This window comes from Pagrus major, chromosome 23, assembly GCF_040436345.1.
Source record: "Pagrus major chromosome 23, Pma_NU_1.0".
In the NCBI taxonomy this organism is placed as follows: domain Eukaryota; kingdom Metazoa; phylum Chordata; class Actinopteri; order Spariformes; family Sparidae; genus Pagrus; species Pagrus major.
The window spans coordinates 26,951,627-26,978,161 of NC_133237.1; the positions used below are offsets into that span (position 1 = coordinate 26,951,627).

A 26,535-nucleotide genomic window follows, 5' to 3' on the forward strand; every position below is an offset into this window, starting at 1 on the left:
ATAGAAAATGCTATCAAACTCTGATGTAAATAAAGCAAACATCTAGAATAACCAAACTAGAAACTAGAAAATACTACTTGTTATTAGCAAAAAAAAATAAAATAACCAAAACTAACAAATAGCTCCAACATTCCCTTTAGACTCCCTGAATGTTATATTTTTGGGAACCTTTGAGAATGTTATAGGAATGTTCTTTAAAGAGTATTTTTGAGACTATTTTCCCTTAAATGTTCTCTGAAAGGTTATTTTTTTTAAAGAAAAATAATAATAAATAACTAAATAAATAAAGATAAAACACTTAAAAGTGTAGGGTAGGGTTTGCAGCTCAATTTTAAAATGTTACTTCAATTCATAGACGATAGATATTCTAAAAACTAAATATAACTCCACATTTAAAGCCAGAGGGCTTTTAGAGGTTTTACTAAAATGGCACACAGATGAAGTAAAAACAATATTAAACACACAGATACTATATTATAATATAATCAGTATTATTATGATATGTATAATCTATGAGTTTATTTTAAGGGACTCTCTTTTGTTGTATTATTAATAACACACTGTAGTTATGTTGTGTTGGCCCTGAACGCCTCATGAACTCTGCGGTCCCTTTAAATCTGAAGCTCCTCCTCCTTCTCTGAGCCACGTCATCACAAATCACAAACAAACATGGCGGCGCGCTGCACCTGCACGGCTTTTCTGGCAGTATTAGCGCTATTTTCAGCGCTTTTAATGACATTTTACGCCGCCGGTTCGGATGTAACGTGGCCGGCGGTGTCTCTGGCTCTTGTCGCCGGACTTCTGTCGCTGTGGTTGTGGACGTTGCGGCGGCGGGACGGCGGGTTTGACCGGCGGGTGTGTGTGCTGGTGCTGGGGGACATCGGTCGCAGTCCTCGGATGCAGTATCACGCCTTGTCCCTCAGCAAACACCGTTATTATGTTACTTTTGTCGGGTTTTTAGGTAAGAATGACACTAAAACAGAGCTTCACACTGTCATTCACCTGTTCCCCTCATCAGACCTCCTGTCAGCTCCTGCAAACTTCACCTGATGCTGCTCGAGATAAGATAAACTTTATTGATAACAGTGTCACAGAAGCAAACGGAAGTACATTAACAAGTCACTTCAAAATGAAATGAATAAAAAAAGATGCATTGCGAGTATCTATGTATCAAATAAGAAAGAAAATAAGATAGAAATAATTAAAATAGTGTTAGTAGAAATTACTGCAACAAAACATTCACAACAAAATTGAGCATTATGAGAAGCAGAGCTGCAACTATTAATTGATTAAGTGTTTTGTCAACTATCAAATCAATCACAACATTTATGGTAATCGGTTAATCAGTTTAAGGCATTTTTTAAGAAAGAAAAAAGTCAAAATTATCTGATGTCAGCTTGTTAAATGTGAATATTTTCTGGTTCTGATCAACATTTTTAACCATTTTCTGACATTTTATTGACCAAACAACTAATCCATTAACCAAGAAAATAATGGACAGATAACTATCAGTTATAAAGAAATGATTTCTCTGACATTTTCTCATTTTAGATACCAAACCTCATCAAGACGTCCTGCGAGAGGAGAACATCAGGATAGTCCCCGTAACAGAAGTGAAAGGTGTTCAAGGTAACTGGAAACATGTTATACCGTGATTACTGTGGTGGAGGAAGAAATCGGGTACTTTACTTCAGTAAAAGTACTAATACTACACCGTACCGGACCTTATTTAGCCGAAGAATGAGGAGAATTCAACACATAAAGGAACATTTCATCCCTCAGTTTATCACAAACATTAGACATCAGAATTATCTGGAAATACACAGTTTTCACTGAACTAACTAAAGCTGGCAGACAAAAGTGCAGTAAAAAAGTGCAATATTTACCTCTGAGATGTAGTGGAGTAGAGGTATGAAGATGAATATCAGTAAAATGGAAACACTCAAGTATAGTTTGAGTCTTGAACCTGTACAGAAGTAAACTACTTGAGTAAATGCACTTAATTACATTCCACCACTTTTAATCTGTCTGTGCGCTGTTGTTTTTTCAGTGGGACCAAAAGTCCTCACGTACGTGACGAAGGTGATCATTCAGAGTCTTCAGCTCCTTCATGTGCTGCTGAGGATGGAGACACAGTCTCATATACTGATGCAGGTATTGGACTAAAGATCAAAGGTGAAATACTGTGATGTCCAGACTGCAGGTGTAGATGTGTGGACGTGAGAGTGAAGCGCCAGACTGCTGTGAAACCTTCACTGGTTTTAAAACTGGCCAAAACTCACATTTATAGAAATCTGTATAAGGTGTGGCATCCTTATAAAGAAAGTAAATTATCAAAACTGTGAGTAATTAATTTATTGAGGAGAGTTAGTAGTTTTTAAAGTGACTGTAACTTTCTCCATCCTGCTCTTCAGACTGATGTTAATGATTGTGTTTATATCCCAGAATCCCCCGGGCCTGCCCAGCATCGCGGTGGCTTGGCTCGTTAGCGTCCTGCGTGGCAGCAGATTCGTCATCGACTGGCACAACTACGGCTACACCATCATGGCCCTGAGCCACGGCCAGAGACACCCGGTGGTCCGACTGGCAAAGTGGTCAGTATTGTGAGGCTGACGGTGGCCGTTTATTTTGATTAAAAATCAATTGATTACTTGGGAACAGAGAAGCTAACTTGATCTCTGCTTGTCTATATTTTCCAGGCTGTCATCTGGAGATGTGGGTTTAAGATATTTTTTTGTTCTTCTTCAGGTACGAGCACTTCTTCGGCCCTCTGGCGTCTCACAACCTGTGTGTTACCAATGCAATGAAGGACGACCTGCAGAAAAACTGGGGCGTCAAGTACGATTTGTTTTGCACATATTTACTGATATTTACTGAGGGTTTGTTGCCCTTCTTTATGCACAAAACTGTGAAATATCTCACTAAGTAGAAAAATTGTGGGGACACGAATCAATCAGAGTGACAGCTTTTCTTTGAGTCTTAACAGTAGTGGAACTAGAAAATTTGAGTTTGTCATGTTGATGGTGCTGATAAAGAGTTCACAGGTCATTAAACTCATAAGCTTTCATCCTTAAAGGGTATCCACAACACATTTCATGGCAGTTCTAGATAAAACTTGTCTCCTACCTGAATTATTCATATATTTATATCTGCTTTAAATGTCAGCCCGCTCCTCTAAGCTGATAACGTAAAGGAAAGTGACTGTTTGATGTCTGCAGGGCGACGACGCTCTACGACAGACCAGCCGCCATCTTCAGAGAGACTCCGCTGAAGCTGCAGCACGAGCTCTTCATGAGACTGTCCGACACACATCCTCAGTTCAGGAGTGAAGGGTGAGAAACACAACAGGAGGGTTTTATGTCTGTTGTGTCACAAACTGTCCGGTAGAAACTACCAGAGTTATTTCAGTTACTGCAGCTCGTTGTTTTCTAAAAATACATATACATACATATAATACATAATATGGATAAATTTTCTCTCATTTTGTGTCTTTAACTCACTAAAAACAAATGTGTTGTTAAAATCCACAGACACTAATTAAAGATTTAAGTCCATAAAACTACAATTAGGGAAAAAGTCAGACTCTCAGTTAGCTGTACTGCTACACTGGTTCACCCTGAAGTACACACTCTGCCTCGGCTGACCTGTTGTATGTTTTCCAGGTCTGAGGAGGTGAAGGTGAAGGAGGAGGAGGAGGTGGAGAGGACAGTTTTCTCAGTTCGTGACCTCACTGATGACACAGTGATGTTGAGGGCGGGGCGACCAGCGCTGCTTCTGAGCAGCACCAGCTGGACAGGTGAGAGGAGGAGACACAAAGAAGACTTACTGAGTAAAAACTAAATATTTTGTTTATCCTTCAGATGAGCTACAAATCAACTGTTGGAGAAATGCTTCCAGTCTCCAGGCAACATGACCAGCAATGCAAAATATAAGCTGCATGAAGTTGGGTCTTTGGACTTCATGGGTCATGTCGAGTGGTTTTTATATAAAGCATTTTGACTAATGTTGCACGTGCACATACACTTTATATGTTGTTCTGATCATATAAAGCCCATTTTTATGTGATTATTGCACCTTTTTAGAGTTATTCTGATGGTTTAAGGTTTAATTTTGTTGATCCAGCCTCAAACACTGAATCAGACGGTTTCATCTCAATGTCCACGAGTTGATCAGATGTTTGTAATAACACGCTCTATCTCTCCACAGAGGATGAGGATTTCTCCATCCTGCTGAAGGCTCTTGAAGGTACGGCAGGTTTTAAACTGCTGCTGTTGATCTTCTGCTCCACACAGAGCGAAACATCTGATATGTGTTTGTGTCTTTTCTCAACAGAGTACGAAGGATTCGTTAAAGGAGGAGCTTCGTTACCATCGTTAGTGTGTGTGATCACAGGTACTCCTGCTGTCTGGTTCCAAACAGGTTTCAGTTTTTATTCCAGTGTGTGTGTTGATCTCATGTCTGTGTGTGTGTGTGTGCGTGCGCAGGTAAAGGTCCTCAGAAGGAACACTACAGGAAGCTGATCGACTCTCTGCAGTTGGAGCATGTGAAGATCTGCACTCCCTGGCTGGAGGCAGAGGACTATCCTGTCTTATTAGGTAACATTAACATCACGCCCTGAACTTCAGAGCTGCTCCTCGTTACACACATGTGATTTTAAAATGTTGCTAAATCTCATATTAAATGAGACTCATTTGACTTGTGTCGTCAGGTTCAGCAGATCTCGGCGTTTGTCTCCACAAGTCGTCCAGCGGTCTCGATCTGCCCATGAAGGTGGTCGACATGTTCGGCTGCTGTCTGCCCGTCTGTGCCGTCCACTTCAACTGGTGAGTCGGTCCAGGATGGAGAGGAATCATGACCTCTGCTACAGCTGGTGTAGTGTGAGGTGTAAGACAAACTGCAGAGCTTTAGACTGTGGGTTTTTATTGCTTTGTAGAACGATTACAGATCAAGTTCTTCATCTGAAACTGATCTATGGGAGCTTGTTTTTAAAATGTGTGTCAGTTAACACGGTGGTCTTTCTTCTCCAGTTTACACGAGCTGGTGAAGCACGAGGAGAACGGACTGATCTTCAGAGGATCTCAGGAGCTCGCAGAGCAGCTCAAAGTGAGAATGATGGAAATGTGACCAAAATACAGATTCATGAACATGTACTGTGCCTGAAAATGCTGCCGATGCCAGAATATAATTCGCTGTCCTCTGTGGTTCAGAGCTTAAAGCCTTTCTGCCCTGAGAAGTGTGTTTTGTTGCACCTGCACACACAACCAAAGACTGAAAACTAAAACTGAGAGAGCTGAGAAAAAAAAATATTTTTAGAGAACTGAAATAAAAATAAAAATTTGAGTTTAGAAAAAAAAAACTCAAACCATATTGTGTACTTACTAAACTAACTTCACTTTATTAAAAATATAAAGGACATATCTTATCAACAGAAGCATGAGGAGGCATCGTTTATTGAGACTGATCTTTAGTCTGCATGACTGTTTGTGTTGATACCTGCTTCTGACAAATCTCCCATATTATGATGTAAAAAAAACTAAATCTTAACATTTTTAAACAATAAAAAATAAACTGTAATGAGCGAAACCATTCTGGAAACAAACTGAAACTAAACTGAATAACAGTGATCTGTGTGTTTGTCATATTTGTGTTTTCAGTCTCTCCTGTCAGACTTTCCCGGTTCAGAGGGCAGACTGGGTGTGTTCAGGAGGAACCTCCGCACCAGCAGAGGGCAGCGCTGGGACGACAACTGGGACCAGAACGTCCTGCCTCTGATCACCGCTCCCTGATGGACACCAGGAGACTTTTAATGAAAGATTCCAATATTTTTAGACTATAATGCATCAAAAGTCGACATTTTAACTTGTCTTCTTGGCAGTGACGTGTTAATTTGACGATGGGACATCGCTTAGAATATCTGGGATCGAAGAAAGGATATTTTTGTTGTAATGTCTTGTCGGGTGAAGATGGAGGATTCTCTCAGTCTGACAGGATGCAGCGTTTAGACTTTTCATTCCAGCTGTGGAACTTGACTGTATAAAGGACACTTTGATACGATGTACATCTGTAAATAAAATCTTTATTGTGCTACAGTGGTGTCATGTGTACAGTTGAATCAGTTCTATAGAAGAGCCTCTGTTGTAGGGAAACACGTGGCTGACGGCTCCGGTCATCACACGGTGGCTGATTCCTGCCGTTTCTGTTAAAAACAAAACATTTTCAGTCAGTTCACTGAAGAAAGGAAGAAGTTAACAGCTTCCAACAGCTGCAGAATACATTCTGTACTTCATAAATCCTACTCAAGTAATGAATTCTCTCACCGAGCTGCTGCTTGAAGCCGCTGTACGTCTCCTGGTTTCTGATGGTGGAGCAGATGAAGACTTCAGCAGACGAACAGTTCAGGATCTTGGACAGCAGCTTCACCAGACTTCCTACAACTTCTGGATCATACACCACATCTGCACCACAGAGGAGAAACCAGAGAGGGATTGTAACAACGTACAGCAGTACCAATCAATCTCTATGATCGGTGGACGCAGCTCTAAATAAATCACTGGGTTTGATCAGCTTAATGTTGCGATTTAATGTAGCAGTTCACGCAGTTAAAACTGTATGAACTGATAAAGAGTCTGAACTCTGACCTGCAGCGATGACGGCGTCCGGTCCGATCTGTTTGATTTGTTCCTCTGTGGCTGCCGTCCAGTCCATCTCCTCCACGCTGACCGTCGGCTCGGTCAGACCGTTCAGTTTCACGTTGCTTCTCAGTTTCTGCAGGACGCTGGAGTGACAGTCACTGAACATGAATCTGTTCGGACTGCAGGATCGACAGATGGTGACACCGGTCAGCCCGACGCCGCTGCCCAGCTCCAGAACCGTCCTGTAGACGGGAGAAGAGGAACAGATGAGTGAAAACGACCTGTGTGATGAAAATCTCTGACTTCTGAGAGAGTTTACTTTCTAGTTGAGCTGCAACGATTAATCACTTATTTGTCAACATTAACTGCTGAATGGTTTGAGTGATTCCTAAAGAAGAAAAGTCTCAATTCTCTGATGTCAGCTTGTTAAAAGTGAATCTTTTCTTGTTTCTTTCTTCCTCTCTGACAGTAAACTAAATATCTTCAGGTTGTGGACAAAACAAGACATCTGAGGACGTCATCTTTAGCTCTGAGGAACAATGATCGACATTTTTTGACATTTTATAGACCAAACAACTAATCAATTAATTGAGAAAATAATCAACAATGACAATAATCATTAGTTGCAGAAATAACTGAAGTTCTTCTTGTGGTAGTTTGTGGGTTTGGTTACCTTCCAGTGAAGACCTGCTGGTGATCCAGGGCCCACTCTGCCAGGTAGAGAGCAGCCTCCCAGGTCACCAGGCCGGTGGTTCCCTCTGAGATCAGAGCTACGTTCTCCAGCAGGCTGACAGCGTCTCCACCGGGCTGCAGGACACAAACCAGCAGCAAAATGTTAAAGTCAGGAGCGTTTAACTTCAGTGTTTCTTCATCTGCAAATTGTCTTTACAACATTTTGGATCCAGAACTGAACCAGGGATGCTCAGGAGCTTCATCTATAAGACTGTGTTTAGGATCCAAAACACAAAAGATGAAAACAAGGCTCCAACATTAATCTCTGCAAACAGAAATGAGCAGCAGCAGGAGCTGGTTGTAACACAGTGAATGATGAGTGTGTGCAGCAGCTTTAGTACCAGTATGTAGCTCTTATAACACTCGGTCGAGTCTTCAGCTCCGACCACCTCAGCCAGAGCGTCGTACAGCTCGTCCAGAGGATCACAGCCTGCTGCCTCCTGCTGTCAGAGACCAAACAACAGGAACTTCAGTCATCGCTCAACAACTATCAGATGGATTGGCATGAAAATTATAATGACGTTGAGGATGATGATGATGATTTGTTTCTTGCTTCTGTCCCAAAACAATATGTTCCCTCACGTCTGCAGAATATGATTGTTTAGCCGGGGTTTCTCTGCAGCACCACAATGCTTCAGTCATGATGGTATGATGCGACACGTTTTAACAGCATCTGTGATTTAGTTATTGCACAAGTTAATTATTGTCTTAAATAACTGAGTATTCACTTCAGTTCATTCAAAGAACCTACTGACAGCACTGACCCGTCTGATGAGCTCAGAGAGAAACAACTTCCTGAATCTGACCGATGGGGGAAACTTCCGGCACAGAGAGTGAAGACACGTCTGTCAGAAACAGAAAAGAGACGTTATTGATTATTTCATTGTTAATTTCAAGATTATAAGACTGTGAAAGGTTGGAGTGCCGGCCCACTTACCTGTTTTAAAATGTCTAAAATCAAGTCTGATGATTTGTTGCTTTCGAGGTCTTTTTCTAAAAACTGAAAAGTGGAAATGATCAGTTAGAAATTATGACTTTTAAACCTGTAATGAAGTGTTTTTGTTAATATAATGGATCTGTATTTTGGAATTTAGAAGAAAGTCAGAATAATTTAAAATACAGATTTTTCTCTGAATTATGAATTTAGTTCTATCATATGTATGTACTACGATAACAAAACATTCATACCGACTGAGTCTATATCTGATTTGATATTTACACTATATTACATATATTATTAATCATTTAACACCAGATTCGTTCAGAGTAAGCAGCATTACTACACATATTGTTTGTGTATGTGACAAATAAACCATTTAAACTGAACTAAAAACTGCATTAGAGCTTTTTTAAACACATATTTAAGCCGCTTTTTATTTAAAATGTAGGAAATCTAAACTGAAGAGGTATTTTGTTTAAATTCCGACCTGCTGGTGGATCATACATGTGCCGAATTAATCAGAACAATCCGCTGAATTGTGAAATAATTTCAGTTTTATTGTGACACTGAACACATTTTCCGTTGAGCAAGAAAGCAGACATAGACGGATATTTGAATGGAGTTTGGTTTATCGCTCACTCTATGAGATGAATGGAGACACGATAAAAAACAGTTTTTACTCACTGTCCAGGGAAATGAAACCAGACGGCTCATAGCGAAAAAAGACACCTGAAAGTCCCGTAAAATATCCGTTTTATTCAAAGTTTGTCTGTCTGAAGTTTGGTTCTGCTCAGCATGCTCCATCTTCAACGTGTCTTTGTTTACTTCCGGCTTACCCACAAGGCACTGCGGCCATTTCACACTGGACCTATGGGTACTGTAGTCTTTAATTCAAATTAGTTGATTGATTAATAAGATTTAAAAAAAAAAAAACAGCATGAAGACTTTGCATCTCTATAGAAGTTACAGGAAATAGTCCAAACGGAAAAAAATATATATAAATAAAAAACAACAAGTTAAAATGTCTGTAAACTCTTTACTCTAACGTTTGAAATGAAATACCAATATTGGGCAAAAAAAATGATTTGATTTGATTTTAAAATCAATTTTAATTTCTTCTGGCAAAAATATTCAAGCTAATCAGCAGACATTAATACTTTTGTTATTTTTAGCCTGTTGGAGGTGTTCGTCCCGCTATTTTCTTGCTGTGTCACTGCAGGAGGAGATAAATGTCTTTACAGTTGGGCCAACTCCTCATTCACCAGCAACTCTGACAGCAGCAGCAGCACAAACACACACTGGACATTCACTGCTGAGGAACAAGCAGGTTGTTTATTTATTCATTTATTTATTTGTTTGTTTGTTTGTTGTACTGTAGAGTTCTGATTATTGCACCAATAATAGTTAAAATATGATGAAATGGCAGTTATGAACCCAGTATGGACATAATCAGTTAAATTGATTAATGACAATAAAGCACTTAATAATATAACTTTTAATTCAGTTTATGTTTAAAAAGTGTTTTTTTATATATATATTTCTGTTTATGTGTTATTACTTAGAAAATAGTTGCTGCTGTAAAACTAAACTGCTTTAAAATGAAATTAAAAGCATAAACAAATAATGAAATAATCCATAATAATAAATGAATGCTTTGCTCATCTTCAGTGATACTGTTTTGTGTTTTGAAAGGTTTCACCGGAAGTTTATTTCGTTTATTTATTGTTTTATTTCTTGTATCTAGAGTCATGAGTGTTCACTGCCCTCCAGTGGCCACAGTGAGGACGGACTGTTTTCACTCGTATTTAATGCAGCACACTAAAAATAAATATATAATCAGTGTCTGTAAGAGCTGTTTTTAACAGTATTTAAACTTCCGGCGGTCACTTTCGAATAAAAGTGACCAAACTGAATCGACAAAAATCTTATTTTCAAATAAACACACTTCAGGAAATCGTCAGACTCTTTATAACTGTTTCTGTCACAGTTTTACAGCTGAAACATTCATATTTTGAGTCTACGTGACGGTCGGAACACACATACAGTTAAACGTGTGTTTCTCACCGGAGCGTTTTATGCACTGGACTGTCAACAATGGATATGGCGACGCTCTGTACTTAACTGCTCGACGTTACAAATGGAAGGTGAAAGCTTTTCACGCTGATTAAAAAGGTAAATAATGTGTTTTACACACATATTTTGTGTCTTTTAGTGCCGTTAAACGGTTTAACGTCTTTACTTTGATGTAGCTTCACTCAGATAACTAAATTAGATTTTTGTTATAACACTTTAAGTTAAAGAACTGTGATGAACTTGGAGCAGGAATCTTCGAGTTTAAGGACAGAAAATGTTTATATTTTAATGACTGTCTGGTAAATTCATCTCATTCTATCGGTAATTCCCCACATTTTTGTTCGCTAGCTAACATTACAGCTAACCTACTTTCCTGTGCTAGCTTGCTTATTGACTTAATGTCACTGACATCAATGGCAATCGAGCCTCGGGCTTTATATGTTGCCACAACATCACGCTTAACTCGATATTTGAAGGGCATAAAGCGAGGTCAACCGTCTGGTCTGTTCGCCAAACTCCGTAGGAAAATCAGCTAATTTAAATTTTTTGCGCTTATTTGTAAAAATATTCTCGGTACATGGATACATTTAATGAAAGATAAATAGCCCCTCTTCAATTCGGCATACATCAGGTATGAATTATTGTATTACAATTCGTTTTTAAGATATACTTGAAGATCGCACGATTTCACAACTGGAAAGATAGTAGCAGAAATACAACGTAATGAAGTGTAAATTGTTTTCAAAGGTTATTCAGACACGTAGAGACATTTTCTGTATTTATTTGGCATCTTGGTTCATATAAATAATCATAATCCTAATTTCTATCAAAATATATCTCCTGTATCTCAAAAATAATGTTGTCATATTTACTGAACAATATCAAACGTCTTTTCCTGGAGGATCAGCATTACACTACATTCTTCAGAGCTTGTAACTCATATTTTTTCAGCAAATTCACTGAATCCTTCATTTTGTTTGATTAAAATTAAAGAATAGTGTTCTGAGGAAACAAAACAAAATATCCGTGAGGTGTTTTAAAATATTTTCATCTTCAGGAGGAACCAGGAGAGTCATAGACTGGGCAGATAAATCAGAAAGTAGTGAGAGATGGACTAACATATTGTTAATTTTGTTTTGTTTTTTCATGGCTTTTGTGGACAATAAGAGAAATGTAGAGGTCACCTGACCTGTTGTCTTCTTCTTCTCGTTCGCAGATCATCAGAGCTGCTGGAGGCTGAACGCTGAGCTGAAGTCATGGTGCTGAAGATCTTCTTCCCGCAGTGCTGTAACCGGGCGGACAGCGGTCTGCTGGTCGGCCGCTGGATCTCCGGCCACGACTCTGCTGTGGTGTTGGCTGTCATCCACTACCCGTTCATCCCTGGACAGGTCAAACAGTACATCCAGCAGGTCAGTGCAGCACCGGGCAGACTTCTGTGTCCTCTCAGGTCTGGATTAGGGTTACACTTATATTGTTGACATTTGAGTCACAGTCAAATATTAAATTTTTTGCAGCATAACACTTGATTTTTAATAAATTTATCCTCAGCTGATGGTGACATATCTTATTGCTAAATTTGTTCAACATGAACCAAAAATAAAAATGTTATTCCACCCAAAATAGCAGTCAAGGCATGCTGCTTCAGCATGATTCAAGAGTTTAAAGTCTTTATTAGTGTCTTCACCTTCCTCACTGCACTCTTCCATCTTTTTCACCCAGATGCAGGCCCAGAGTGGGGTGGAACTGTCGGTGCTGGGCTCATGGAGTTTACCGAAAGAGGGTCAGGAGGGCATGGAGAGCTTCCTCAGAGACCTCAGCACCATCTTCCCCCAGCAACGCTGGCTCCAGATCCACCGCGAGGTCGGCAAGACAGGCTTCACCTGCCAGATCGTCAACCGGGATCAGAGTAAGACCCTCAGGCTGATGCTCACTGGGTTTATACAGGACAACTGGAAGTTACAGCAGGGCGAGTTTAGGACAGGCTTTAATAATTTACAGGTTTTGAGGCATATTCTTGCAATATAATCTCATTGTTAGAACTTATTTATCTGTTTATTTGATTTTTTTTTATTTACGCAGTTTTTCTGATAAGCTGAGTTGATAATGAATTTATCTTTGTCCTGACCAGATGGAAGAGCAGTTCAGAAAGAGACTAAGAAGAAGAATAAGACGGTTGAGGAGGAGAATGGGGAGGCTGGAGGTGATGAAGAAGAGAAGGAAGAGGAGGAGAAGGTTATTTTCGTCCACTACGAGCAGAGGAAGGTGATGCTGTCGCAGCTTCACCCCATCCAAAACGGAGTTCCCGACCCCAAAACTGATCCACCATCTGAGCTGAGACAGGTACGAGACAGAGGCGCTGGTTCTCATTTTACCTCCTGTTTGCTAAATTTTATCGCCTACGTAACATGAATGAAAGTTTGGAAACCAGGCTGATGTCATGTGAAGGATGTCAGGATTATTTTTTTCTTTGAGCTCTGCATTTATAATGCATTGACTCATACTCACTGTTGAAATGTCTTCCTATACTGACTGAATGATATGCAACAATTCTTGTCATATCTTTTTTGATGCCACAGTCAACATTTCTGTCAGGTATCTGTCTCATCTTTGTGCAGCTTCATGAACACAGTTCCTTACAATGATGTATCTCATGATGTCTTTTACTAGTTGCAGTTAAATTGTCCCAGAAAGGCTTTAGTTTAGTGCAACTCCAGAAACAAGTCTGGTTGGAATCTGGTTTCCCTCCAGCTCCTCCATCTGAGTAGTCTGTCTGTCTTCTATCTGGGGTGTATGATGCCTCCTGCCAAACACAGTCTTTAGTTAGTGGTTCTATTTGCATTACATACATTTACAACAGTCTTCATCTAAAACGTTAATATTTTAGAGTTTTGTCTGCTCTGTGATGACCACAGTTCTGCCCGGGTTTATGCATTCTTGATGATTTTAGTTATTGTGTAACTATTTTACAAAGAAAATACACATGTCAAATTAACTTTAATTTGATTTGAATTCACTTTATTATCAGAATTATATTTAAAGTTAAGGTCTGTGGTGAAAACATAAATAATATCTAGGGTTTAGATACTTTATTACAGGTTACGTACTGGTTCTAAGGGTGCTGTACAGAAAGTATTTTGGCTGACACAAGACTTTTGTTAACATGCTGCTGCCCTCCTGGTCCAGATGTTCCAGACGGTGGCACACAGCGAGCCTCTGTTCTTCATGGACAGATACGACGACGGGCCGCTGAAGTCGACACACTGGCAGTCTGAAGGTCGAGAGGCCAGCATCATCGTGGAGCTGCTCAAACAAGCCTCCGTACCGCTCTGCCTGCTCATCAGCTGGCTGCTCTCCATATGGACCTGGATCTGTAACATCCGGTGAGAAGACAGTGCTCTATGTTTTCCTACAAATCCTGTGATAAGACACAAACCAACAATTAGTTAGGGCATCTAATTCCTGTCTGATGTTAAACTTTAAAACAACTCTCAAATATTGATAAAGTTTAATTTTTGGTAAACAGATATGTATATGGTAGATGAGGGTGACTGACTTAAATCAGATTTGTGTCTTTCATCACATCCACACTTCTACATTCACTCTGAACACTGATTATGATTATGATTATTTTTATTTTATATTTTACCTTTAGGATCTTCAGTCTTTACCCGCTGCGCTGGCTGTCCAGTAAGCTGTCCACCTGCGTCCAGCTCAGCTACAGAACCGAACACATGAGGACGCTCAGCTCAGCAAAACCGGCTGCCGGACACACGCAGTTCATGAGGTGATTGTTTGTAGACACTCCCTGATGTTACAGCAGCTGCTCTGGGTGACTCATTTCAAGCTTGGCGACCTTCTTCAGGCAGCGTAAAGACATTCATGCTGACATATTTATAGCTTGCCATCAAGTGAAGTTCATGGCAACCTGTTAATTTGATTTTTATATGTGTGCAAGTGGAAGTTTTGTCTTGATGGTGGAATTCAAAAAGAAAAAGAAAGAGACACTTACCCTGTAGTTGTTCTCCTGATGTTACCTTCATGTCTGTCTGTCTGTCTGTCTGCAGGAAAGCCAACATCCTGGTGTCGTTCCTGGTCGACGTGGCTCTCGGCATGTTGCTCATCTCGTGGCTCTACAGAGACAACCACATCACCATGTTGGCCAATGCACTGGTGCCTGCAGCTGATGTAAGTGTGTCTGACAATATTTTTTCAAAATGTTACCGTGTCACATTAGTCACGAATTCTCGCCCGAATGGTTGTTGGTTTGTTTCCACCATGACTCACTTCACGGGATAAAATGAGCAACTTTCACACCCAATTCTAATTTTGGTTTATTTGTCAGGTTCGGCCATTATCAGGGTGACACTGTGTGTATGTGGGTGTACTGCTAGCCTAATGCCTAAAGCTCATACCGCATTACCAGTCTGATTCCAGTTGAGGACCTTTGTTGCGTGTCATGTCTCTTCACTCCTCACTTTTTTTGTCAGACGCTTATATAATAAACAAAATCCCAAAAATGTATCTTTTAAAAATGCTTTCTGCCCTCCTTTTCAAACTGTTAACAGGCAGAACCAAGGACAGGATATCATGATAATAAAGTGATTAAGTCATTTTTGCACAATAACCGACTCAAAATATAATATTTACTGTCTCAAGTCAAGAGATATCTTGAGATAATGAGTCTAAAAAGCCTCATTTTTGAGTGGCGCCCACTCTACTGACTCTACTGATTTCTGAGGAAATTGCGATGAGCTGAAATGATGTCAGATTTCTTTGTCCTGACTTTAAACTCTGGGGATTCTTCCTCAGCATGTGGCTAAAGAGCTGGATGAGCTGCTGCAGTGGCTGATGGGAGCCCCTGCAGGGCTGAAGATGAACCGAGCCCTGGATCAGGTGCTGGGCCGCTTCTTCCTCTACCACATTCACCTCTGGATCAGTGAGTCGCAGCACAAAACACTTTCTCTTAGTTTGTATCTGACCATAAAAAACACTGCTACCAATGCCCCATAGAGGCTTCAGATTTATTCCTCTGCACTGGTCGGACTTTCACCTCGATCTATCCTCTCTCCATCCAGGCTACATCCACCTCATGTCTCCCTTCATCGAGGGGATCTTGTGGTACGGAGGCCTGTCAGCCTGCCTGGGTCTGACCTTTGCCCTCTCGCTGCTCTCTGACATGGTCGCCCTGCTCACCTTCCACATCTACTGCTTCTACGTCTACGGAGCCAGGTGAGACCTCAGCAACTACAACCTATGATCAGTTTTTTTCACTGCTATGGAACAAAGAAGGGGCGGCTGTAGCTCAGTGGGTAGAGCAGGTGACCAGAAGGTCACTGGTTCGAACCCCGGCTCCCCTGGGCGGAACTGAGCTACATGCCGAAGTATCCTTGAGCAAGATACTGAACCCCGAAATTGCTCCTGACGCACAGTTGGCACCTTGTGTGGCAGCCTCTGCCGTCAGAGGGCCCTGCGATGAGCTGGCGACTCGTCCAGGGATATACCCTGGCCTCCGCCCATATGAAAAACTGGATTTGGCCCCAGTAACCCCCGAAACCCCCTGAAAGGGGGGGATAAAGCGGTAACATCTCCGCGACTCTCACAGATAAAGCGGTCAAGAAAATGATGAACTGGAACAAAGAACCAGAGGATCTGTTGACAAAGTATGAGGAGCATGTTAGACATTGTGGGACTGTCCTAAGAGTGGCTGCTGCCAGCTCCCGGTTACTTAGAACTTTTCAAAATGTGTCACCTTAAATTCAGAGCAGAGCATTTGGAGTAGTTGTAGTCTGTTACTTGGAATAAATGCAGCCCTGCAGCCCTTCTTCATGAAAGTGATTTGTAAGCGCTGTTTGCACAGAGATCACAAACGGTGGCAGCATCACAAATGATTATCGCTCCCAAAATGATGAGTTCTGCAGGACTCTTGCATGCAAGGCTCACTAGTTTGTTTTGATCAGTGAAATGTCTTAAAATGTTCAGAGAAGGAAATTGCAGCTTGAAAGTATTTCAGGAATTGTTTGAACTTTATGGTGCGGCGTGTGCATCATCAGATGCAACTGGAAATTTGACTCAAAGAGACGGCAAAATGTTTTTCCAACGATTTAATATTTGTCTTGGAATAAATCACAAGACGGTATTTCACAGCTGTTATTATTACTATTATCAGATATAATGATCCTTTAAAGGGATGAAAACAGAATGATTTGTTGTAATTTCACAGCACATAATGTCCTGGCAGACATAAAACTTGATGTAAACTTGAAATATATATGGTTTTAGCAGCACTAATCTGGTAAAATTCATTACGGTAGATAAACAAAAACACAGTATTATAACCGTCAGTTTTCATATCACCACAGTAAACCTTAAAACCTGTATACAGCTGCAACCCTGTAATATTTACTGACTACTTTTCTTAATGTGAACACACAAACTCAAAACTGCTGAGAATCAGTGTGTAGTATTGAATTGATGGATTTGTGTGAAGCAAGTAACCCTGTTGATATCCTGCAGGGGGCGTCTTTCTCAGCCTTTTTTGTCCTCTGTTGCTGCAGTAAAGACATTTAAATTACAGTTACTTATTGACCCGTACATTAGAGTCTTAGTTTAACCTTTCTGAGTGGAGCTGGGAGCACAAACTGATCATTATAGTGTCTCCACCTGCACCAGGAGAGCAACCGGAAAAACATTTTAAATTATCTTCCTCTTGGGTTTCATGGCGATCTGCCCTGAGATTATTTTTTTGTGCACACAGGGACAATTTTTCTATGCTGTGGTTTCAGACAAAAGTTTCTGGAAATCTTAAAAAAATATTTTGATGAATGTACTTGGACTGGTGAACAGAATTTCATGGCATTTGACTTGTTATTTTTTAGATTGTTTGTTCTGAATGAAAGTGATGGGAGGAACAGACAGACTAACTTCATTTCCCTCTTTAGGTTGTGCTGTTAATGGGAGGTATAAATTATATTTATAACCAAAATAATCATAACAACACTACGCTGTAATGAGTAATATTCTAAAATATAAAATATAAACTTTAGGTGTAGATCTGATCAGTCAAAGCAACTCTCTGTTAATATGTGCAGTGATTCTAGTCGCTGTGAATCGGCTCTTGTGAAACAGAAAACAGAGCTTGGTTTAGGAAATGAGCCTCAGATTAAACACCGGCAGAAAAAGCCTTTTTTAGCGCAGCACGCCCATGAGATCCAAATCTCTGAAGTCATGCAAACATTAAAAGTGCTTGTGTTGTGTTGTCACTTTAAAGAAAGCAGAGAACACCAGTGTTATTATCCCTTCGATTAGAACTGGTACGACAGCACTTAAATCACCCGAGTCTGACGTGCAGAACAGGATGTTTTGTTTTGCACACAGTTGCTTAACTGGGTCAGACGCTTGTATAAAATAATTTAGTGCTTCAAGTTGTTTCCTTCACTCTGCCTCAGTTGGTTCACACTCTGCTCCTCTAGACAGTTTGTTCAGGATGTCTGCTTCTCCTGCTCTTTTTAGGATTATACAGTCATCGACAATATATGTGGTAGAACAGTCAAGTCAATGTTATTCATATAGCTGAACATCACAAATAAGTGCAACACAATCACCTGAAAATCAATGAGTACAGCACTGTCCTGTCCATAGTGGACCTGATGACACTGAAGGGGCATCCTCTTGATGTGAGATGCACAGTTCTGGAGATGACAGCTGTAGAGATGAACTAGATGGTGCTCGGCTTGTGGTGCTTAAGGCGACAAAAAATGGGGCAGAAGGCGTGAATCTACTTATCTTCGAGTGTGTATTTAACTAAGCTAGTTAATGTTACAGCTCAGCTGAGGAGGAGGCCGTTTGTGTTTCATGTTTCCCACAGGTTGCTGTGTTTTGTGACGATGCGTTGTAACAGGACCATAACCTCTGACCCCGCTGCTGTAGGGTGAAGGGGTTCAGGTCAGCCGTCCTTGGCCCTGGAGGCTGGAGGCCTCGTCAACTTCAAGTCAACTCAAAATAGCCTGACTGCTTGTAAATCTTCTTTAATTTGACAAAGTTATGGATTAAAGCATTAATCTGGTGATATTCTAATCCTTAATATTCTTAAATCACCTTAATTCAGATGTGTTTTAAGGCGGGAGGACAAATGGCTGTTGGGTGTGCTGTGTGGTGCGATGGGAGGCTGAACGCTGTGATAATAGTCTTGGATGCTGGAGGAGAGAGGATTGACTAAATTATGCATTTGCTCTAAAGATAGCTTGGCTCCCTCGCCCGTGGTGCATAATGAAATATTACCCACTTTCCTTGTCACATATTTATGCTCCAACAGCTCTTGGATTAAGAGAGAGTGTGAGTTTAAATTCAGTCTGAGAACCTTTGTCGGATGATTTATTAAATCTGTATGACTGGACCTAAAAATATCTCCTGCTGCGGTGCCAGTTCACTTTGAATTAAACCTTTTCTTGTTCTTCAGAATGAGCTTTAGAAAGCTCCTCTGTGTGTAGGAAGGATGGGATGGAAGAAATATGTTGAGTAGTTGTTATTGTTCTGTAAATTCCAGTAAAAAGAAATTATATTTTAGATTAAGTGGAGACATTAGGTTAATAGGGTAAAACTTTTGATATTTGCAATATCATTAACTATGGTACTCATTTACATTCATAAACATCCTGAACAGAAATCTGAACTAAAATAAACAGAGAAATGTGTATTTTCTTTCCACTTGTCTGAAAGAAGACATGTTATGACACCTGTAGTTTATTCCCTTAATTAAAAGTTAATTAAGTTTAGTGAGCAGATGTTTAATTTCTCTGTTCATACTCTAAGAATTAATGTGGGAAAATGAGGACAGATTCTGTTGAACTATCTTTGATCTTTAGCTTCTAATACTACTGAAAGACTGTTGCTTATCAATATTAACTGTCTGATCAATTCTCTCAGTACATAGAGAAACTCTCACATTCGACCCAGTTCAGTCGCTCTCCCTTTTCTGAAGTCTTTCTTCTCTTTTCCCTCCCTCGTTTGTTGTGTCAGGGTTTTCCGCACATCCTTGAAAGTTTGTGAACGTGAGGGAAAAAATCAAGGGCTTGAAATGTTTCAAAAACAGCCATAAATAGAAGTGGGTTGGTGCTTGAATTTATATATTTTGTTAAAGAATAGTTATTAAGGTTCTTTTGTTTGTTTTTTCACTTTGATTTAATTTTACTTCGTTGTCAGAATCTTCTCCTGAAATCTTTCTTGCTTCCCAAGACGTTCACTGTTTCACATTAATACCAAAATATTTAACCAAGCAATAAAACCAATACTTACTTAATACTCCCTTAACGATCGTACATCGTTCACACGTTCAGTCAAACCTCTCTCTTTTGAATTATTGTCTGTGAGCTTTGGTGAGTTCTCATTCTAAAACTTCTCAGTGTTGGGTCCTTGAATTGAAGGGAATCAGGCTGGAAAAGTCCTTGAAAAGTCCTGAAATTTCATGTTTAAGAAAGTGTGGAAACTCAGATTATCAGATATCGCTGTGTTGGAACATTTGGAACAAACCCATGTAGCTGTCATGATGTTCGACACGTGTTAGGAAGAATAACTTCCCGCTTTTTTCTTCTTTTTCCCCGAGTCCCAAAGCTTTGACATCACAAAAACATGACCTGTCAGTTGCAGTGATGGTCCTGAAGCAATAACACCAACACGGCGACATCAGATCAAGCGTGGGAAATCCTGTCTGTTTACAACGGTTGTTTAGCTGGAACAGTCATTTAGCTGCTCTTATTTTCTGCACGTCATCAGTTGTGTCTGTCTGTGTCTCCGTCAGGCTTTACTGTCTGAAGATCTACGGCCTCTCGTCTCTCTGGAGGCTCTTCAGAGGGAAGAAGTGGAACGTCCTGCGGCAGAGGGTGGACTCCTGCTCCTACGACCTGGACCAGGTCACACACACACACACACACACACACTCACTCAGACATTAACGCCACCGTCACAGAGGTACAGATGTTTACTGTGAATGTTTGTGTTTCTTCAGCTCTTCATTGGAACGCTGCTGTTCACCGTCCTGCTGTTCCTGCTGCCCACCACAGCTCTCTACTACCTGGTCTTCACTCTGGTGAGACGAGTCACAAGTCCAGAAGCTTTAATCAGAACAGCAGCTGATGTCGGTCAGAACGGTGTCCAAAAAAACTACTTCTGCACCACAATCACTTCTGAAACAGGGTTCTAGAAAGACGAAGGTCATGAATCATAGACACCTAAAAGAAAGCCTAAAAAATGTTGGATTATTTGGATTTTTCCTCATTTATTTATTTATTTGGTTGGTGGTTCGATTATATTCCCTTCATGTTTTGTTAAAATGGAAAATTTCCTCTGGTGAACTTTGTATTTTCCTGATAATAACCACCAGATGTTCTTGCCATTAAACTTCCTTTTGAATTATCAGGAAAATTACAGACCTATAAATGCTGCAAAGCTGTCTTCACACTGACCAGGAATGAAACTGTGGTGGAGAAATAATGAAGTATGAAATAGAAAGGTTTTTACATTATGTTTTAAGATATCAACATTTCCAGCTCGTCTCAGGCTGTTCTGACAAAGATGGACCAAAGGAGAAACACATCATGCTGCAGGAGTGTTTTGACAAACTTCTGCGGACGTTATAACAGTTTTTGTCCTCGTTCGAATCCCTTTTAACTGACATAAATTTAGGATGACGACAGCTGCTATTCCTGTGACGGAGCCAGAAATAGACCTGGCTCCTTCACAACCTTTTAAAATCTGCGTGGGTGTGTTAGATGGATATAAATAGATTCTGGGCGGAGTATCCGTGTGAATAAATTATCAAATGTTGCTTCAATTTCTTCATTTAATGCAAATGGGGAACAAGTCCAATTGTAAATTATTAGATTGAAAACCTTTTAATGCTGTGTCGCCCATTTCCAATTTTTTAACAAAATCTCAATGTGACTCCGGCTCTGATGGTGTCCAGGAGGAGGGGTTTGTTTTTTACTCTTGTGTGTCCCTGTTGTTGTGCAGTTGCGGCTGGTGGTGGTGCTGTTCCAGGGCGTCCTGCACCTCAGTGTGGACTTCATTAACTCCTTCTCTCTGTTCGCCGTGGGCCTCCGCATCTTTCGGTCCTACAGACTGGCAGGTGAGTCACATTTATCATCTCTCCTCTTTAGAGCTGCGATGATTAGTCGATCGTTTAGTAGTTATCGTTGTTAAACATTGTCCGGTTCCAGCTTCTTGAATGTGAAGATTTTCTACTAATTTTATGACAGTAAAAGAAGAGTCAGTAGGTTGGACAAAACAAGCTATTTGTGATGATTATTTGTGATAATTTTGACATTTTACTGAATTAATGATTATTGGTTATTCATCAATTGATGATTAGTTGCAGCCTTATCTTATTGTATTTGTGTAATACTATTAACTTATGTGATCTTTTGGACCAACTATGCTGCTTATATTTAGGATGAAACTGAATGTGAACGCACATAATGACTTCATATGAAATCAGTGTGGAAGAATGGTTGGATAGATGGCAACATAATCCAGGGTATCGGCAGGTCGTTTAATGTCTGGAATAGTCTGGAAATAAAAGTTTATGGTTGAATGTTATGATTAAAATCATACACGGTATCCCTCATTGATGAGTCATTTGACTTTCAGAGGGAGTAAAGTTCAGGGTGCTGTGTGAGGAGCCTGGGACGGCCCTTCACCTGCTGATGGAGGTGAGAGGTCACATTTTGTTTCTGTTTATTAAGATTTTAAATGTAGAAGTTGAGGTTTGTCTAATTTCCTGAAGACAATCTCTTCCTTTCTCATGTGGAGAATTGCTCCAACATTGTTTTTTTATGTCTTAAAGTAGGTCTGTGTGGGAAATGTAAAGGAACAGTTCACCCAGAACTGAAAATTCAGTCACCATCTCCTCCCACCATGCTGATATAAAGTCAGGCGAAGTTTCATAGTCCACAAAACATTTCTGGAGCTTCACAGCAAAACAGCGTTGAGTTGGGGACTAAAAAACAACAACAAAAAACATAAATTGGCTAAAAAAGCTCGTTTGGTTTAATCCAAGTCTCCAGAAGCCCCGAGATCACAAATTGACTTGAAAAGATGTTATTTAAACCCTCGATGTGAGGTCGAGCTTGTGCACCGGCTTCAGACGGGGTGAGCACTCACGCTTTTAGCTTGTGAAGATGTGAAGGTTTAAAATTTCAAAAGGGTGTAAATAACATCTTTTCAAATCCATTTGGGATCTCGGGGCTTCTCAAGACTTGGGTTACGTCGGACGAGCTGTATGGATATATTTTATGGACTATGAAACTTCACCTGACTTTCCATCAGCATGGGGGGAGGAGATGATGACTGAGTTTACATTTTGGGGTGAACTGTTCCTTTTTATTGTTCCTGTCAGTTAATGTTTGTGGAATGAAACTTTTATTCTGAAAGATTTGGGCCAAAAGTCTTATGTTGTTACTCCTTTTGGGACACAAACTCATTTTTTATTGATAATGGAAAAGTAGATTTTTCTTTTCTGCCACCAAAAATATTTCCCTCCACGTCTGTTCTGACGATCAGTGTAAAGTCTGACTGTTTTCTTTCCCAGATTAACCCTCTGAAGTTCAGCACAGTGGTCCAGATGTATCGCACTCCGACTTACAGCTGTTACCCCAAAGACTCGTGGGCTGCACTGGTCAAGAAGCTGTTTGTTGGGGAGCTGATTTACCCCTGGAGACACAAAACCATCAAGACTGAGTGAGAGACATCATACAGAGAGAAAGAAACTGAAAGATGAGGGAACAGAGGAAAGGGAAGTGACTGAATAAATAATGAGATAGAAACAGACAGATGGAGGGAAAGAGGGGAAATGGGAAACAAGGGTGAATTCGGTGTGAAGACCTTTTGAGTTACGCTGCTTTCATGTGAGATGAATGAAGAGCGTCACCGGATGTTTTAACACGACTGAAGCTGATCACTTGTTTTCTGATCGGCGTGAAGAAGAACAAAAATGAGCCAGTGTTATAGAGCACAACGAACATGTCAGTCACAAATCTAAAAGCCAGCGAGTAGTCATGTCCTGCTGTTGTTGTAAGAACTGTGATCACAAAATGATGTCAGAACATGATGAAAATCCTTTATTCTCAATCATTTTATTAAGAAAACATCCTTCCTTGAGTTGACATCAGGAAATGAAATGAAATATGAGAACTCAGACTCCATCATTAAGGCTAAAAGCTGAGGCGACAGTAATTATCTTATACTCGTCATGTTTCTCATGAGGAAACGACACCAAAGGACCAAAACAGTTCTTCTACACTTTGACATTATTTTACCTACCTTGTTTTTCTTCTACGTGTCAGTGAAATCTTCATTCATGTATTGTAGTTCACACACTGGACATTCAAAGGAACAGTTCACCCAAAAATGGAAATTCAGTCATTATCTCCTCACCCTCACGCCGATGGAAAGTCAGGAGATGAAAAGCAGCATTGCAGCATTCTCCTAAACAGCTAAAGTAGCTGGGGACTTTTTTTAAAATGTAAAAAACAACCAAAAAAAAAACCTAAAACATGAAAAGGCTCCGTACAGCTTCTGGTGTAAAGTCTCGGGAATCCCTGAAATCCCAAATTATTTGAAAAGACGTTACTTACACCCTATTTAAATCCAAGTCTTCACTGATGCTGCTAAGCTAAAAGTATTATCATGCACGAGCTCAACCACATGTCAGAGGGTTCAGATGAGCTCTTTTGATCGTCTTTTTGGTTGTTTTTTACCTTTTTAAAACAAGTGTCTTTCCTATTTTGAACACTCCATGTGCTTTCCTGTAACAACACCTCACAATGACGACTTTTCTACACAAGATATCTCATTAAAGGTTTATTTGTCATGAAGAATGATGAACACATTTATGCTTTTGGCTTTAATAACTCCTTGACCTTTACTCCAGCACCACCCTCCAGACAAACATCACACTTTTAGCCTCATAATTGGTGAGGCTCTAAGAATCACTGTGTCACCGGCATGTTATTGGTTCCTTTGAACACGCTGAATATTGGAGCTGCTGGACAGATTTTAGAAGTTGTGTTAAGTCTGGCTGGAAAGCAGCCAATTACTGGATAATGCTAAAACATAACATAACAGTTGAACAAGTTTTTAAAAAATGTGTTGTTAAATCAGCGACACACTGACACTGAAAATTCAACCTGACCTTTAGATTAGTAATATGAACTGAAGGCCCACTCCTCAGCTTCTAGAGCCTGGGTTCATTAACAAAGAGGCAGAAGTCCATAGAAAAATCATGTATTTATGTATTAACGGCACTGACCATGAAGATAATCTCTTAGATTTTATATTATTAAAGCAAGAGTCTACTTCCAATGATATTAACTGGACAAACGGATGTTTTTTAAGCTTGATTATTAAATGATTTAGTGTTTATTTTCTGTTCTTTTATTGTCATATTTCCTTCACTAACTGGAACTATTCGACTCTGACAGTCTGTTACAGGAGTACGACTGGTTCTGCTCAGGGTCAGTTTGTCAGCATCTGTCTTCTTTTTTTTTCTAATTGTAATTTATGTGCCTATTTGTGTCCTTTATAATTAAATGTTGTACTTAAATTCTTTATAATGATCAACTTGAACCAGCTCTTATTTGAAAAAGCAATCCATAAGTTTGGGAATTTGTTTTGTCTTCAGGACAATTTGTTTTTGTTTTTTGTGCTTAGGAAAGAAACTTATTCCCCCAAATTTCAGATTGTGTCTTTAATGTGAATCGTTTGTGTTTTATTTCACCTAAATCTTAACCCTGTGCTCTTATCGGCCAGCATCAATTTGTAATTTCTAACAGTGAAACTGGTAAATTTGTGTTCTTGTTTTTGTTAACCCTTTAATGTAACATGCCCTATTTAGCTGTTCCTTTGTAATTTAATAAAATTAATTCATATTTAATACACTGGTGTCTCTTCTTTTCAGATGATCTGATCTTATCTGTTCATAAACAGTCAATAAAGGAATTCACCACAGTCGTAGATGATTGAATCTAATCTATAATGTCAATAAGAGATAAAACTCGGAGCTGCTCCATTTGTAATTAATTCCAATCAGAGTTTATGTGCATAGAATTAATTTGATTTATTTAACCATAAAGTACAATCAGAATCCCCCTGGGAGCTGCTGCAGCACACATCCGGTCTTATAATAATCCTCTGATTGGTCTTTTACATTCACAGTATTATAATAAATCCAGATTGATCTGTAGATCACAGGAGAACTACTTCAGTGGTTTTCAGACAATCACATAAATCGAAGAAAGTTGTTCAAAACGTTGATGACGAAGATGATGCATAATAATATTAAAGTTGGAACCATTTTGTGCATAAACATAAAATGGGTCCATGCAGCTCGTCCGGTGTTTTATCCAAGACGCCCCGAGAAGCCCCAGAAATGTTTTGTGGAGTACGAAACTTCACATGACTTTCCATCGATATAGAGGTGAGGAGAAGATGACTGAATTTCCTTTTTTGTGACACCTGTTTCTTTCATTAAATAAGTTGTTAAAACATAAACATACAGTTCACATCATCTCCTCCGAGGCTTAAAGGTGGATCAGTTTCTTAAGGATATTAACATTTTATGAGTAATAAGTGTATGAATATAAAATATACTTTTAACCTATCAATCAGTGCTTATTTTAAAGAGCATGTGCAGTAATGGGCTCCAAAGCTATTAAAGGATTTTGTAGAAATAATGATTTATTCAGACCCTGTTACCTCTCTTAATGTGCTTTACTGATCATCATATTATCTTTAATGATCTCATTCAAGCTGCTACCGCCAATACCAGCCTGTATGCTTCATTCATTATTTTGTGTAGGTGTTCATCCTTAGGAGATTATTCTGAGAAATCTAGAGAGAGGTGAGTCACAATGTTACATAAACAGATTTGACACAGATAACACACACACACACACACACTCAGCCTACAACTGCACATCACATTTCATAATATCAGTCATGAAATAAAGATTTTTATTCACCCTTAGATTTGTTTTATTACAGTGTTTTAAAAGAGAAAACCTCACTTCTAGTCAAATTTACTTTTCCTTTCATTTCATGTTTATAAGATAAGATCATCTTTTATTGATCCACAGAGGGGAAATTCAAGTGTTGCAGCAGCACAACATA

General features: G+C 39.7%; 3 protein-coding genes across 4 annotated transcripts; 2 read left to right on the forward strand and 1 right to left on the reverse strand.

Moving 5' to 3' along the window:
• Positions 1-678: 678 nt before the first annotated feature.
• On the forward strand, positions 679-6,089 carry alg1 (ALG1 chitobiosyldiphosphodolichol beta-mannosyltransferase). The gene is made up of 13 exons (XM_073495257.1): positions 679-961; positions 1,552-1,629; positions 2,051-2,154; positions 2,446-2,594; positions 2,749-2,838; positions 3,219-3,332; positions 3,663-3,796; positions 4,207-4,245; positions 4,333-4,392; positions 4,485-4,595; positions 4,709-4,823; positions 5,028-5,103; positions 5,655-6,089. The coding sequence occupies exons 1-13, from the start codon at positions 733-735 to the stop codon at positions 5,784-5,786; spliced, it is 1,431 nt and encodes a 476-aa protein (XP_073351358.1). The 5' UTR covers positions 679-732; the 3' UTR covers positions 5,787-6,089.
• Positions 6,061-9,118, reverse strand: eef2kmt (eukaryotic elongation factor 2 lysine methyltransferase). 2 transcript variants are annotated; one of them, XM_073495259.1, is made up of 8 exons: positions 8,989-9,118; positions 8,302-8,364; positions 8,129-8,209; positions 7,706-7,804; positions 7,306-7,439; positions 6,639-6,874; positions 6,318-6,455; positions 6,061-6,196 (listed from the first exon to the last, which is right to left on the reverse strand). In XM_073495259.1, the coding sequence occupies exons 1-8, from the start codon at positions 9,106-9,108 to the stop codon at positions 6,096-6,098; spliced, it is 972 nt and encodes a 323-aa protein (XP_073351360.1). In that variant the 5' UTR covers positions 9,109-9,118; the 3' UTR covers positions 6,061-6,095. The 2 variants fall into 2 exon arrangements, with proteins under 2 accessions (XP_073351360.1, XP_073351359.1); XM_073495258.1 differs by having other exon boundaries at positions 7,706-7,807.
• A 1,290-nt stretch (positions 9,119-10,408) lies between these two features.
• pigq (phosphatidylinositol glycan anchor biosynthesis, class Q) lies at positions 10,409-25,304 on the forward strand. Its single transcript, XM_073495097.1, has 14 exons — positions 10,409-10,476; positions 11,594-11,786; positions 12,097-12,283; positions 12,506-12,717; positions 13,561-13,757; positions 14,030-14,161; positions 14,442-14,562; positions 15,187-15,313; positions 15,453-15,606; positions 20,171-20,282; positions 20,378-20,458; positions 21,382-21,496; positions 22,018-22,079; positions 22,958-25,304. The coding sequence occupies exons 2-14, from the start codon at positions 11,634-11,636 to the stop codon at positions 23,108-23,110; spliced, it is 1,806 nt and encodes a 601-aa protein (XP_073351198.1). The 5' UTR covers positions 10,409-10,476; positions 11,594-11,633; the 3' UTR covers positions 23,111-25,304.
• Positions 25,305-26,535: the final 1,231 nt, after the last annotated feature.

Coding starts and splice junctions, on each gene's coding strand:
- pigq (XM_073495097.1), top strand. CDS start 11,634: ATGGTGCTGAAGATCTTCTTCCCGCAGTGCTGTAACCGGGCGGACAGC. Junction 14,162..14,441: donor GGACACACGCAGTTCATGAG/GTGATTGTTTGT, acceptor GTCTGTCTGCAG/GAAAGCCAACATCCTGGTGT. Junction 20,283..20,377: donor GCTCCTACGACCTGGACCAG/GTCACACACACA, acceptor GTGTTTCTTCAG/CTCTTCATTGGAACGCTGCT.
- eef2kmt (XM_073495258.1), bottom strand. CDS start 9,108: ATGGAGCATGCTGAGCAGAACCAAACTTCAGACAGACAAACTTTGAAT. Junction 8,365..8,988: donor TGGTTTCATTTCCCTGGACA/GTGAGTAAAAAC, acceptor TCCACTTTTCAG/TTTTTAGAAAAAGACCTCGA. Junction 6,197..6,317: donor CGGCTTCAAGCAGCAGCTCG/GTGAGAGAATTC, acceptor TGTTTTTAACAG/AAACGGCAGGAATCAGCCAC.
- alg1 (XM_073495257.1), top strand. CDS start 733: ATGACATTTTACGCCGCCGGTTCGGATGTAACGTGGCCGGCGGTGTCT. Junction 3,333..3,662: donor CCTCAGTTCAGGAGTGAAGG/GTGAGAAACACA, acceptor TATGTTTTCCAG/GTCTGAGGAGGTGAAGGTGA. Junction 5,104..5,654: donor AGCTCGCAGAGCAGCTCAAA/GTGAGAATGATG, acceptor TTGTGTTTTCAG/TCTCTCCTGTCAGACTTTCC.